The sequence below is a fragment of the Phyllostomus hastatus genome, unplaced genomic scaffold (genome assembly GCF_019186645.2).
Source record: "Phyllostomus hastatus isolate PE091 unplaced genomic scaffold, TTU_PhHast_1.1 phas_contig_64, whole genome shotgun sequence".
Taxonomy (NCBI): domain Eukaryota; kingdom Metazoa; phylum Chordata; class Mammalia; order Chiroptera; family Phyllostomidae; genus Phyllostomus; species Phyllostomus hastatus.
The window spans coordinates 9,610,258-9,625,365 of NW_025333928.1; the positions used below are offsets into that span (position 1 = coordinate 9,610,258).

Sequence of the window (15,108 nt, forward strand, 5' to 3'; positions counted from 1 at the left end):
ATAAAAAAATAAAAAGATTAACTCAGCAGGTCTGGGTTTTCAAACCCTGCACATTCCAAAAAAGGCGTGGACCTTGGCCAACTTCTGAGAGAGAACCTTTAAATCCTTGTATTACATTGCCTGATAAGACTTCCTTTGTCTGAGAAAGGGGCGTAAGGAAAAGGAGTAACTATTATTGGGTGCAGTGCACATTTGTCAAGCAATGAAATGTTCTGAAATTGATCATGGTGATAGTTGTACAACTCGCTGACTACTCTAAAAACCACTGAATTATATACTTTAAATGGGTTAACTGTATAGTTGTTATTAAACAAAGAATCACGAGATCCTCCACATGATAAATAATCCAACAGAAACGGGAGTCATACCCCCCCCCGCCCTTTAGACATCATCTTGGTTCCTGCATGTCCAATCTCTCTGGACACGACCCCACCCAGCTCTCCACATGTCAGCATCACAGCCATTTCCCCTCCAGGAGTGGAGGGCGGTGGCCTTTTACCTGTGTCTGTTTGATCAGCTGATGGAGCTCTGTGAGAAGTTCTGCAATGCGGGAATCAGCAGACACAAGGGCCATGGTATATGGGGCGCCTGGGACAGAGGGGGAAGAGAAGAGAACCTCATTAGTTGCTGTTATGGGTTAAACTGCTTCCTCAAAAAAGATATGTCTAAGTCCTAACCCCTGGTACCTGTGAATGTGACCTTACTTGGCAATAGGGTCTGTGTGGATGTGATTAAGATGTGTGTCATACTAGAGTAGTGGTGGGCCTTAATCCAACAGGCCTGGTGTCCTTATAAGAGAAAAGACAAAGAGAGACACATACAGAGGGAAGACAGCCATGGGACAGAGGCAGAGACGGGAGTTAGGCAGCTGCAAACCAAGGACCGCCAAGGACTGCGGGCCACCACTAGAAGCTGGGAGAGAGGCACAGCACAGAGCTTCCTTCTGAGCACCCAAGAAGGAACTCACCCTTGGTTTTGGAACCAAGCCAACCCCTTGATTTGGGAATTCTAGAACTGTGAGAGAATACATTCTGCTGTTTTAAGCTACCCAGTTTGGGATAATTGTTATAGGAGCCCCAGGAAACTAATGTAGTAGCCAGTAGTCCTGAAATTCTACCCCAATCCAATGATGTCTGTATTCAACATGTTCAACCAAATCAAGGTGCGCTTACTAGGTTGCTTAGAAAAGCAGCATGCCCTAGCCCCGCTCTGCTGACAAATGATTTAAGCATTCTGGTCTCCAATTTAAAAAATCTATAAAATGGGGATTCAAGTAAAATTTTATATAAGGACACTTTCTATGTCACAAAGCACTGTTCCTTTTTTATGATAGAGAGAAGAGAAATTAACTAGCAAAAAATAAAATCTGACTTAAGGAAAGACAAATGTATTGATGAAAGTAAAAGGCAATAAAAGGTAATTAGAAAAAGAATAGTAAGAGGTAATAAAAGAGTAATTACTATAACTAGGTAAAAATGGACATATGCCTAAAAATAAAGGTTGAAAAACAGTAAGAGGAAAAATTTTAGGGCGCTGAAATTTTGTATGATACCCTATCTTCTTAGACAGGTTATACAGTTAATACATCTCCTTACCCACAAAGGTCAGAGTCACACTGAACAGAGTGAGCCCCTCCACAATAATAAATTGTGAACTCCATGCATTTAAATGTTCGTATCTTAAAATCTATGCTTCTGTTTATTAAAAAAGTAACATTCAAACTAAGAACACAGGGGGACTTCCTCAATCAGACACAGGGCATCTAAGGACGTCCACAACTAACATCATACTTAACAGTGAAAGACTGAAATCTTCCCCCCACCCCACCCCTGACCCCAACCCTCCAATGATCAGGAACAAGCCAACACTATTCTGGAGGTTCTAGCCAGGGCAAATATGCAATAAAATGAAATAAAATAGTACAGATAGGAGGAAAGAAGTAAAACTGTATTTGCAGATGACATGACCTTGTAATAGAAAACCCTAACCCACTGAATCCACTGAACGACTACTAGAACTAATGAAAAGGTTAGAGTGGCAAGGTTGCAGGATGCATGACGGGGCTTCCACCCCTGTCTCTCCCGTGACCCCATCACCTCTCATCACTGTCTGCCTCACACTTTATATTCTGGCAGTACTGAACTGTTCTGCTTTTGACCACATGCCATGTAATTTCATATCTCCGTGCCTTATGTTCATGCTGCTCCCTCTGTCTGGGATGTCCTTCCCACAACCAGATCACCCCCAATACCCTGCCTGATTTAATTACTTATTCTCTAAGACGCGATTACTACTGACTCACCTATTCTACTAGTCCTAGTCTGGGTTAAATTATCTGTGTTCCCATAATACCCTGCGTATCTCTCTACCTCTGTGCCTACCTAATGACATTAAAATTCTTTTGTGCATATTTGTTTCTTCCCCTACCTCGTCCAATCTCTGAGGGTAAGGATCACTTTACATTCTGTACCTAGCACAGAGCTGGCACACAGTACCCACCATTCTTCCTTCTACTCCCATTCATTCTTCAACTCATCACAGTCTGGCTCTCCCTCAGTCCCCACTGATCGGCTGGCTCCTGGAACCTTCCTCTACACTGAACACCAGACCACACGCCACTTGTCAAGGCTCTGCTGTTTGCGGTTCCACATCTTCAATCTTCCCTATTTCTCTAACCGCCCATGTAACCTTTCTGCTGTCCTCTTCTCCCACCCCAGTGGAAGATCACCCTGGGATCCTCTTCTCATTCTCTACGCATTTCCAAGAGGCCCCTCAGACATCTCACACTTTCCGCCCTGCACTGCTCTGCCTTCTAGATGGGGGATAATGGTGTCCGTCACTGTCAGGCCGGCTTCCCAAGGGGCAGTCCCGGAGTCACCGATTCTTCCTTCTTGCTCATCTCCAACTGCCCATCTCCCTGATCAAGCTCCATTCAAATTCTACTGATTTTGCCTCATAAGTTTATCTCAAGTACAGTCCCCTCTCTTCCACCACACCTGCCACAGTCTTAGTTTAGAATCTCATCATTGAGAATCTAAATCTCAATTTAGTCTGTCTCATTGTGGGTGGACACAAAGTCCTGATTCTCTTAAGGGGAAAAAAACCTTTGAGTAGATTAACAGATGCACATAGTAAAAAAATATTTGAACAATTCAAGAAGTACAATACCTCCCACCCCTAGAGGCAATCACTGTTGTTTCTTTGGTATTTATTTCTCCAGTGATATCACATGTAAATACAAGAAAAACCTTTTGTCAATGGTAGCTGCAGAGACACATAGACACATGAGATTGAGGCTGAAACATTCAGCAAACCAAAGTGAAAAAGCTGACCTGCATGTTCTGGGGGGAAGAGGGTCATATACCAAACCGTGCAGGGCTGAATCTGCAGCCCTCAGACAGCAGTGCGAAAGGAGGGCCCCGTTTTTGAAGAGACATTTCTAGGCCCTCTAACACTCAGCCCCACACCAGTTACTGGGTTCCCCACACACGTAAATGGTGACTTGTGACTTTTAACATGCTTTTATCTCCCCTCATTTCTGTCCAACGTGAAATAAGTCTGAAGTGCTGAGATGAATTACAAGATTCTGGAGGGTCACTTGGCCTACTGGGTAGTGCCCTGCCTGGGAGAACCATCTCATTTTTTGACTTTACAACAAACTACTAACCTACGGTTATTTCCAGATCCAGTCAGTTACGACTTTAATTTTCTCAGAAAACATATCATAAGTAGAGGCAAAGGTTTTTCAGGCTCTCTACTCTGACAACGCCTTGTCTGCTGGTACAAAGCCAAGTAGGAATGAGGTGCCACATAGGCACAAGGTACTGGGGACTGGAACTACTCTTGACCTGAAGTGCACCCAACAGAAAGGCCAAGCAGCTCCCAGATGGCAAGACAGCTTCTAGTCAAGCCGCCTATTAGCAGAGTCCAAGGTTCCCAGGTTGATCTTACTATTATCCTTAAAACACAAGAGGCCAGCATTTCCTGCAAGATTTCAGGCATTCAGACAGGGGTTAATGCTCTAAACTTTTTTTTGGCTCCTAGCACTCTCTTTCCAGTGACTTAGAAGGCCAATACAAGATTTTCTTGTATTTCCTCTTTACCCAGAGAGGAAACGATTGTTCTGATATTTTTCTTTTTAAAGCTTCTACTTATTTATTTTCAGACAGAGGTGAAGGAAGGGAGGGAGAGAAACATCAATGTGCGGTTGCTGTTCATGCGCCCCTACTGGGGACCTGGCCTGCAACCCAGGCATGTGCCCTGACTGGTAATTGAACTGTCAACCCTTTGGTTTGCAGGCCGGTGCTCAATCCACTGAGCCACACCAGCCAGGGTTGTTGTGATATTTTTCGCTAAAATTAGTTATGCCTGTTCTAAAACTTCATATAAATGTAATCATGCCATCCAATTATTTAGTGCCTGGATTCCTCCACTTAACATGTTTTGAGATTCACCTATGTTGTATGCATCAGGAATCGATTCCTTTCTACGGCCAAGGAGCATCCTATTGTATGAGCAAAGTAGTTTGTTTAACCAGTTCTTTAAATGGTGCCTGGGCTCTTTCCAGTTTTGGGCTATTATATATGAAATGGTTCTGAGCAGTTATATGAGTCTTTTTTGAGGCAGATGTTAATTTTTCTTGAATACATACATAGATTTGGCCCTGACTGGTACAGTTCAGTGGATTGAGCATGGGCCTGAGAACCAAAGGGTTGCCGGTTCAATTCCCAGTCAGGGCACATGGGTTGCGGGCCAGGTCCTCAGTAGTGGGCATGTGACAGGCAACCACACACTGATGTTTCTTTCTCTCCCTCTCTTTCTCCCTCCCTTCCCTTCTAAAATTAAATAAATAAAATCTTTTTAAAAATACTTAGGTCTGAGGTATACATTTAGTGTTATAAGAAACTAAGTAGTTGTACAATTTTCCACTCCCAACAACAATGTATGAATTTCCACTTGTTCTGTATTCTTGCCAACATACAGTGTTGTCATTTTTATTTAGTTTAAACAATTTTAGCCATCCTAGCCAGTGTGAAGTAGTGTTTCATTGTGGTTTTAATGTGTACTTCTCTGGTGACTAACGACGTTGAGTGCCTTCTGTAGTGCTTATTTGGCTTCCTTTATGGCACACCTGTCCAGGTCTTTTGCCTCTTTTTTTAATTAGGTTATCTTTTTATTACTGATTTTTAAGAGTTAGTTATATATTCTGGATGTAAGTCTTTTGTCAAATGTGAATTTTTAAAATTATTTCTCCTAGCCTGTGCCTTGCCTATTCATCTTAGTGGTATCTTTTGATTAACAGGGTTTTATTTTATTTATTTTTTAGAAACTGGTATTTCTTTAAAAGAATTATTTTAGAAAGAAAAAGGGAGAGGGGAGTGAGCAGGGGTGGGGAGAGAGAGAGAGACAGACAGACACAGACAATAACTTGTTATCCCACTCACCCACGGATTCAGCAGTTGATTCTTGTACATGCCCTGATGGGGGATGGACCCTGCAGCCTTGGTGCATTGGGGGATGGCTGTAACCAACTGAGCAACCCAGCCAGGGCTAATTCACTCTTAGAGGGTTTAATTCAGTGTTGTTGTTGTTGTTTTTTAAGTGTATTCACAAGATTGTGTAACCATCACCACTATCTTAGGATATTTTCATCACCCCAAGAAAAAACTTTGTACCCATCAGCAGTCACTCCCTGTTCCTCTGCCCCTCAATCACTGGCAACCATTGTTCTACTTTCCGTCTCTATGGTCTTACCTATTCTAGACAGTTCACATACAGAATCATACAATATGCAGGCTTTTGTGACTACCTTCTTTCACTCAGCATCATGTTTTCAAGGTTCATCCATGTTGTGGAATGTATCAGTACTTCATTCCTTTTACAAATGAATAAAATTCCATTGTATGGACATATGCCACTTTGTTCATCCCTTCATTAGTTGACGGATGTTGGGAACTGCCACTCCTGGTTTCAGGAGCTGTAACTGCCCATGGGTAAGGCTGAGTGAGAGACCTTGGGACCATAAGCCACTAAGGAGACAGCTTATCTCCCTGGCAGGGGTGCTGCCTCTGTCCCCTTTACTTCACCCTGCCTGGGCCCCAGTGCATGACTGGTTAGCCAATGACAGGTATGATTCCTCAAGGGAGGGATGACCTAAGATGCCCTCGGAGAAGGACTTGGGGGGCTACAGCAAAAGCGGGTGATGGATCCTCGCCCCTCAGCTTTGACATAGCCTGAGTCCTCATTCTGTCTGTAAGAAGTCTCCTAATCTCTTGGCTGCCTTACTTCCCCTGCCTGATTTAAGCCTGAAACAGTGAGAGGGTGGTACAGCCCTGGGCTGGAAAGGGCAGGTTGCCCCCAAGATCAGGCCTGAGAAAGAATATATAAAATCCTGTGACACCTGCTTTGCTAAGAATGCTCTCAATTTTCTGATAAGGATCTGAGCAGGAAATGAGTTTGCTTTCCAAAGTTTTGTAGCCCTTTAGGTAACAGACCTGACTGAAAATAAGCCCTTGTAGTTCTCTGTATGGTATCTATTGTTTGAGCCTTACTGCCTGACAATAACTGATGAGCTTTACCTGTATTCCTGTGCAAACTGAACCCAATAAAAGCCCACTGAGGAACAGGCTCCTGGCCCTTCTCCTTTGAGAGATCAGCCATCTTTCCTCCCCAAGCAGATCATGTCTTAGCAGACTTATTCCCATCCATAGTGGCTGGCGGGGGGTGGTGCAGGGGGGCCCTGTGGGCAGAGCACCCCCCAAAAACGGACATTTGGGCAAAACTACTTTTATACAAAGATTTGGAACTCCTTTTCTATGGCTATCTTTTTTCTAAAACGCACCTTTGTCATATTGCCTACAAGGCATTAAAACCGACAATAAACAAACAGGAAATCACCAGTGTCATTTCCTTCTTCTGGATCTCCTGCTCAGTTACTGCCTGTTCTGACTACTCTCCAGTGCCTTCAAACAGTGGGGTTTTCACCCAATATCTTGTGCAGAGTTTATACTCAGTATCTGCAGGAAAGCTGGCCTGACATCATTACTGGAGCAACCTGAGCTTCTTGCCTGGCACCTTTTCTGGATTTTGGTAACAGCGCTGTAATTTCCTTTTGGGAAACTGTCCCTTACCTTGGCTCCAAGGAGGAGTATACTAGTAATTTTGGATTGTGTTCTGCACATTGTGAATGATGTACTACAGACTCTGGATTCTATTTTGTTCTTCTTAAGAGTACTATTATATATTTTTTTGAAGCAAGCAATTGAAAGTATTACATTCTCCCTGACCACCAGGACTAGTTCAGGAAGAAATATGTGGCCCAAGTCTGGCCAAAATCAATTTCAGATCTTTTGCTGGAGCTATCTGCAAAGAGATACCCTCTTTCAGTTGTTGGTTAAGAGAGTAGCCTGAAAGCCTGGAACTGATAGAGGCTTTTGCCTGCCTGAGAGAGAAACCAACGTGGAGGACAGAAAACACTGCTGACATAGTTTAGTCTTCTGGAGATAGCCATGTCTGAAGCTGGTATACCCAGGACTCTCAAATCAGAGTCAATAAGTACCTTTTTTCACTTAGGCTGGTGTTTGGGTTCGCTTTTTCATAGCTGCAACCGAGAAGTTTGACTACTAAGAGGTAATACTTAGGAACAAAGGTTGCAGAATGAAAGCACATATTAATTGCTAAACACCCTGCCTAAAATAGCACTCTGGTCCCTACTAGCAGCCTAGGTCTCATACAAATCCAAACATCCTATACTTAACAGTTTAAAACTAATTCCATAGGGCTTAAGACAACACGAGCTTTGTTCTGAATCAAAGGGGAGCAAGGTGTCTAAAACCCTACACTCAGCTCCCATACCATCAATCCAGCCACTGTCAATAAGCATCTACATTTATCACTCGGGTTTTTAAAAAGTAAAGGAGAAAATGACACTTGTTTCCCCTAGTACCTACCATGCTTCTTACTGGAGCTTACACAGGTGATTCCCATTTAAACCTTATAGCCATTCTGTCCTGGCCAGGTAGCTCAGTCAATTAGAGTGTGATCCCAATATGCCAAGGTTGCAGGTTTGATCCCCAGTCAGGGCATACATAAGAATCAACCAATGAATGAATGAAAGGATGGAACGACAAATCAACGTCTCTCTCTCTCTCTCTCTCTCTCTCTCAAATAAATAAATAAATAAATAAATAAATACCTTTGAGCAATTCCATACGCACACCCTTTTTGTATCTGGGAGAACTGAAGTTCAGATAGGTTAAGTTATGCTGGGTAATTCCTGAAATACTGATACTTAAGCTGGGATTCCACGACTGAAAACTCTAAAATCTACACTCTTCCTTTCAATTTCCAGTTTGTTTGTTTGTTTTTAAAGATTTTATTTATTTATTTTAGAAAGAGGGGAAGGGAGGTAGAAGGAGGGAGAGAGACATCAATGTGTGGTTGCCTCTCACGTTCTGACAAGGCCCACGACCCAAGCATGTGCTCTGACCAGGAATGGAACTGGCCACCCTTTGGTTTTAGGCTGGCACTCAATCCACACCAGCCAGGGCCAATTTCAAGTTTTGTCACAATTTCACATATTCAATAGCAAAAGAGGTCAAGGATATAGTGAGCAAATAGAAGCATTTGTCTACAGTAAGCTGCCAATTACCAGTTAGGTTATTAGATTATACTGATGGTGATTTATTGTGGCACCTGAAAAAAAGAGGTAGAAAAATAAAAATAATGACAGCTATTCCTTACTAAGTATCTACCATATGCTAAGCACTTTTATGTGGATTATCCTATGTAACCCTCCTAACAATCCTGCAAAGTACATACTGTTCACTTAGTGCTATGGAAGCTTACATCTCGGAGAGATGAATGACTTTATCAAGGCAATGCAAGTAAAAAGTGGCAGAAGTGGGATTCAAATTCAGAGTTCTCTGACTGTACAACCTAAGTCTCAAAGGATTCTAACTGCCCTTATTATCAACAACACCCAACTCTCTTGGTTTTTGTTCACCATACTACCTTCTACTCCATGGATATAGTAAACACAAATCCTGACTGACATAAAATATTTTTTCCAATGCAAATGATTCATCAAAAATCTAAATGAGATTCATTTTTTAAACCTTTGTAAGAATCTTTATATACAAATTTGGAAATTAGGAAAAAAAACAAGGTCCGTGACTACCACATGTCTCAGCTGCCAGCTCCAGAAAGTTGGTCACTAAAAAACCTATGGACTAACAGTGGCTTGAGCGTAGGCCTGTGAACCAACGAGTTGTTGGATTCCCAGTCAGGGCACATGCCTGGGTTGCAGGCCAGGTCCTCAGTAGGGGGTACACGAGAGGCAACTACACATTGATGTTTCTCTACCTCTCTTTCTCCTTCCCTTCCTCTCTATAAAAATAAATAAATAAAATCTTAAAACCAAAAACAAAAAACTCCTATGGACTGAGCCCTGGCTGGTGTGGCTGGCTCAGTGGATTGAGCACCAGCCTGTGAACCAAAGGGTCACTGGTTTGATTCTCGGTCAGGGCATGTGCCTGGGCTACAATCCAACTCCCCAGTGTGGGTGTGTGCAAAAGGTAACCACACATTGATGTTTCTCTCCCTCTCTTTCTCCCTACCTTTCCCTCTCTCAAAAAACAAATAAATAAAATCTTAAAAACAAACAAAAAACTAATGCCTGAAATGCCCTTTAATCGTTCCTCTTCTCCCCCATGAAGTTTGCAAATTTACTCATCTTTAAGGGTCCAAATCAAATGGCAACAATGTTAACACTTTTATAGCAGTATTTGCCAACTTTTTCATACCATGACACACAGAGAACATAATATTTGTATGGTACACTGGGGTAAAGAACAAAGCTGCTTATAGCCACCCAGGCTCCTCTCATCTGCCCCAATGCCAAGGGCAATCAAAACTTCCAAAGCAGCCCTGGCTCATGTGGCTCAGCCGACTGAGCTCTGCCTGCGAACCAAAAGGTCACTGCTTCGATTCCCAGTCAGGGCATTATGTCTGGGTTGCAGGCCAGGTCCCAAGCTGGGGGCATACATGAGGCAATTGATATATCTCTCACACATCTGATGTTTCTCTCCCTCTCTTTCTCCCTCCCTTCCCCTCTCTCTAAAAATAAATAAAATATTTCAAACAAACAAACTTCCAAAGTACCACACACAAACTTTCATTCTTGCACTTGTCACATATATACTGAAAGACTGTTTCACTTGCTTGTCTCTTCTGCCAGACTCTGAGCTCTCAGCAGAGTGGGATGCAGTTTTACTTATTTTATATTTCCAGCAACTAGAACAGGACCTGGCACCTACTAAGTCCTCAAAACAGAGTACTGAACTGAATCCTGCAAACCTCCTAAACAGTCTTTCAAACTATAAACACAGCAACAACTGTGAGGCTGGGCTATTCAATATCTTCTTCCTAAATTCAGGAAAAAAAAATTAGCTGTTACCAACATATTCTAAGAGGGATTGTCTACTTCCACCTCTGGAAAAGAGTTACTTCCCCTTTATAAATCCATTCATTTAACAATATTTATGAAGTACCTACTTGATGGCAGGTATGTGGGATAGCAGTGAGAGAGACATTCTCTGCCTTGCTCTTAGGAAACTAGAAAGATAGAGACATTAAACAGTTCCATACTTATCTGTAGGTGAAATAAACTCTTAAAAGGGACATATAGGACAGAATACAGATAAATAGATAAATCTCAATAATGACAGAGTGTCAAAGAACTGAAAACACAAATTCTCAGGCAAAAAAGACCAACCAAGTGTCAAAGAGAAAATCTACAATTAAACACCCAGTAGTGAAACTTCAAAGCTTCAGGGATAAATATGTGCTAACAGATTGCTGGAGGATGAGGAAAGAGGAGAAGCAAAAGACACCAAGGATAACTCTAGGTCTCTGGCCTAAGAAACAGGAAGAACGAGAAGACTGGGGAAGGTGAAGGGTAAAACTCAAAATGTCAGTCATTTAAGAGATGCACAGTGAGAGCTGGATATACAATAATAAAAGCCTGGAGTTCAAGAAAGAGCACTAGGTTTGAAAATGGGAACTTGAGAGTTGTCAAAACAGATGGTATTTATATATAAAACCTTGAAATATATAACTCCTGGGAAGTGAAAGCAGGGAAGAGATTAGTATGAGACCTTGGGACAGTACAATCATTCAAGGAAGAGGGGCAAGGACCAGCAAAGGAGAGGCCAGAGAGAGCTGAGGCTAAGGGCGTGAATGTTCTCCACGGCATCCGAACAAGGTGTTTCAAGAAGGAGCAGTGATCGGCTGCATCAAACAGTGAATTTGGCGACCTGGAGTTCACTGGTTGCTTTGACAAAGACCTATTTCAGTGGAGCGGTGTGGGCCAAGGCTTGACTGGACTGGGGCCGAAAGAGACTCGTTGGAGAAAAGATACTAATGAACAGATTGAAGCTTTGGCTGCAAATGGGGACAGAGTTGAGAAAAGGCAACTGGAGGTATCATGAGGGAGAATGAGGTTATTTTGTTAAAAGGGGCACATCTTGAGAACAGGATAAAAACTGTCAGAATTTAGAGCCCATCCTCAGCCCTCGTCGTCTCGCACCTGGGCTGAGTACCCCACCTTCGCTGGCCTCCGCAGAAATCTCCGCCTGTGGCTGCTTCCCAAGTTCGCGAAACCTGCCGGCGCACGGGTTGACCCCAAAGGCCCGAGCGGGCCCTCCTTCCCCGAGCCCCGCCTCTCTTCAGGGAGACGGGCGAGCGCGCGCACTGCCTTTACAGGAGTGGAGGAGTGGGGGCGCAGTGGGAGGACCCTAGCCCTCCTCTCCCCCCCATTCCCCCAGGGTCTCACAAAGCGACCCATCCCCACCTACCGAACCACAGGCTGAACAAGCTCGTTGCGATGGAAACTGCGAGGGCACGCGTCGGCTTGCCCCTGGAATGCTTTCCAAAGCCTGTGGATAATAACGCGCTGGCTTTCGAAGATTCCCGGCACGTCGAGAACCGCGCTTTTTTCCCTTTTACTAGCAGAGTCGCTGCGCGGACGACCCCTCTACGCGCGCCGTTCTTTTTCCGTGACGTGCCGCGCTGCCCCTTGGGAAATGTAGTTTTTGCTTTACACACTTTCACACTCTAAAGCCGACTCTTATTTTAACAAACCAGGGTCCTTGTAGATTTTCAGTATTCTTTCCTATTCCTCAAAACTTCTGTAAGAGAATGATTTTTCTTTGTTATTAAATTTCTTGGGGTAACACTGGTTAAAAAGAATACTTTTTTTAAAAACTAAAAAAGAATATTGTTAATTGAGGAAGAGCAATGGGTGTATGAGAACTCTGTTTTCTCCTTCAACTTTGCTGCAAACCTAAAACTGCTCTAAAAAGAAGTCCATTTATTAAATTTTTAAAATAATTTTTAAAAAACCAAGCAAATCCGTATACCCAGAAATCGTGCTTTTAGTGAACCTCCGCAGGAACATATTAAGGATATGAGCAAACATTTAACTATAATAGTTTGTGTGATAATATCTTATAGTTTCTTACATAACCCCTACCGAAGTTATGACGACATATTTATCAGTTTGGTTATTTGATACACTGGCCAACTCAGTGAGGTTAGGATCATCTGTTTTGTTCACCTGTGTGTTCCCAGTACCTGGTATAGTGTCTGGCACATAATATCCCCTCCATATTTTTGTATTTATTAGAAGAATCTGAGACTTCAACACAAACTGTTTCAGCCCAAAATTTCACACATCATTTTCATCCATCAAACTTTCTTTTCCTTCTGTGGTGTCTATCTCAATGAATGGGATGACCATTTACTTAGCCTCAGCTCTATATTCTGCATTTTATGAGATTTATGCCACCAGCAATTTCGCAAAGTTTGCATTTGTAAAGGCCTCAGGAGCTATTTTCCCTCAATGTCAAATATGGACCTTAGTTGCTCCACAGGATATATTTGGAACTCAAAATAATTTGTTTGAATCTTTCTGTAATTTCTGTTGTTCCTACAATAAAACTGTATTACTTGATTAATATTTATTATTTATTTGTTTGTTTGTTTATTTATTTGTTGTTCTATTACAGGTGCCCCAATTTTCCCCGGTTGCTCTGCCCTGCCCTGCCCACCCCTTTCACCCTTGCTCCCACAGTCAATCCCCACCCTGTTGTCCATGTCCAAGGGTCATGTATACTTGTTTTTAACTAGGCCCTTCTGCTTCTTTCCTCCCCTCTGGTCCCTGTCAGTCTGTTCCTTGTTTCCACACCTCTGGTTCTATTAAAAATGTGGAAGCTCCACAAATTTGCATGTCGTCCTTGTGCAGGGGCCATGCTAATCTTCTCTGTATCATTCCAATTTTAGTATGTGTGCTGCCAAAGTGAGCACTACTTGATTAGTTTTTAAAAAATGTTTTAGAGTATTGTCCGTATGTTAGGGATAGCTCTGTCCTCACCTTCACATCCAAATTCCTCAAAAAGAATTGTGGGTCGTCACTTTTCATTTTCTCACCTCCCACTCGGCAACAATGGTCCAATCCAGTACCCGGAGTTAATTCTTGAAAACACCCTTTCCCTCCCTTTACATATTCAATTCATCACTAAGTGTCTGCAATATAAAAATAAGAACAGCTTGAGTTTGTTGGACACTTACTATGTACTTATCAGGCACTGCTGAAATGCATTACATGTATTCATTTGTATACCATAGCAGATCCACTTTTCATCTCTACCACATCCACCCTAGGACAAGGTGCCTTCCCTCTTGGCAAAAGAAGTACAGAATCTTTTCATTTTTTAAAATCCTGGATGCAGAGATTGAGTTACTCATTTTTAAAGAGACCCTCACCCGAGGATTTTTTTTTTGAGAGAGATCGAGAGATCAATTGATTGCCTCCTGCATGTGCACAAACCAGGGGTCAAACCCACAGCCTAGGTCCTAGGTATGTGCCCTGACCAAGTAGGGAATCAAACCTGCAACCTTTTGGTGTAAGGCAAGCTCCAACCAACTAAGCCACCTGGCCAAGGGTCATTTCTCACTTTATGGCACAGTATCATTCTGCAATTGCTTCTCTCTTGATTTATATGTTTATGGTCTTTTATTTCTTTTTTTTTCTACTCTTGCCAGCTTCCCCAGTGGTATGTGGGAGTGTCTTTGGAAAACATGTGTGTTGTTTAGTGTGCATGTATTTTTAATGTACCTAAGTGGTATTGTGCTATGAACCTCACTCTATTGCTTACTCTTTCCACTCAGCACCATGCTTTTAAGACCTGTCCTTGTTGCTGTGTGTATATTTAGTCTGTTACTTGGAACACCTGTGTAATATTTCATAACATTTTAGTTATTCAGACCCATGATGATGGACTTGTGACAGTGAACACCCCGTGCATGCTCCCTTGTGGCCCGTGTGGAGATTTTTCTAGGATGTATTGCAATATCTCCACTAAGAGGACTGAATAATAGTCTCTTAAATTGTCTCCCCTCATCTATTCTGCCTAGGGAAATCTTAAAATGCAAGTGTGTTCATGTTCATCCTTCCCCAAAGCCTCCTCTTATCCATTTTCCCTTTCCAGTCTTCTTCAGGTCTCTCCTACCCGCCACGTCCCTCCTCTCCTACATGGCTTCTGCAAAGGCAGCCTGGAGCACATTTCCTTGCACTTTCCCTCCATATCTCCTTCTCATCTTCAGAGCCTCCTGCCTGGGCCAAACCCTCTGTTATAATCTTTCAAAGCAAGTGTAGATTTCCTGCAATTGTGACAATTTACATTTGTGACATAATCTGATTTATGTCTGTCCTACCTCTTATGTTACATTATAAACTCGATGAAGTATCTTCAGTACTTTAGTATTTTTTAGTACTTTTGTACCTTTAGTACTTAGCCTAGTGCCCAGAAGATAATATAAATATTTTTTAAATGAAAGAGTAAATGAAGATGTAATCTTTGCCCAGGGAGGGCTATTGAGGGGAGAGTGTCTTGGTAGAGTGACTGCTATAGAATTTGGTCCACAGCTCTGCAGGACCAGAAATTCCATTTTGTCAGCAACATCTCAGGATGGATGACTCCTGATGCTGCTCACCGGAGACTGAGGTATAAACCAGGAGCCTGTTTAGTCATATGGGAAGAGTTAGAA

At 42.5% G+C, this 15,108-nt stretch overlaps 1 protein-coding gene and 1 non-coding gene across 4 annotated transcripts in view; both read right to left on the bottom strand.

Moving 5' to 3' along the window:
- The window catches only part of SGF29 (SAGA complex associated factor 29), a 29,267-nt gene extending 17,216 nt beyond the window's left edge, over nt 1-12,051 (bottom strand). The window contains exons 1-2 of one of the 3 annotated variants that reach the window (XM_045848976.1): nt 11,856-12,051; nt 500-588 (exon numbers count right to left, since the gene is read on the bottom strand). In XM_045848976.1, the coding sequence (XP_045704932.1) occupies nt 500-574 (75 nt within the window). In that variant the 5' untranslated portion in view covers nt 575-588; nt 11,856-12,051. Of the gene's footprint in view, nt 1-499; nt 589-11,587; nt 11,716-11,855 lie in introns of those variants that run through there. The other 2 variants (XM_045848977.1, XM_045848978.1) reach the window with 2 other exon arrangements.
- Nucleotides 12,052-13,258: 1,207 nt separating this feature from the next.
- LOC123825713 lies at nt 13,259-13,365 on the bottom strand. The gene has a single exon (XR_006786940.1). It is a non-coding gene; the product is annotated as a U6 spliceosomal RNA (small nuclear RNA).
- Between the last annotated feature and the right edge of the window lie 1,743 nt (nt 13,366-15,108).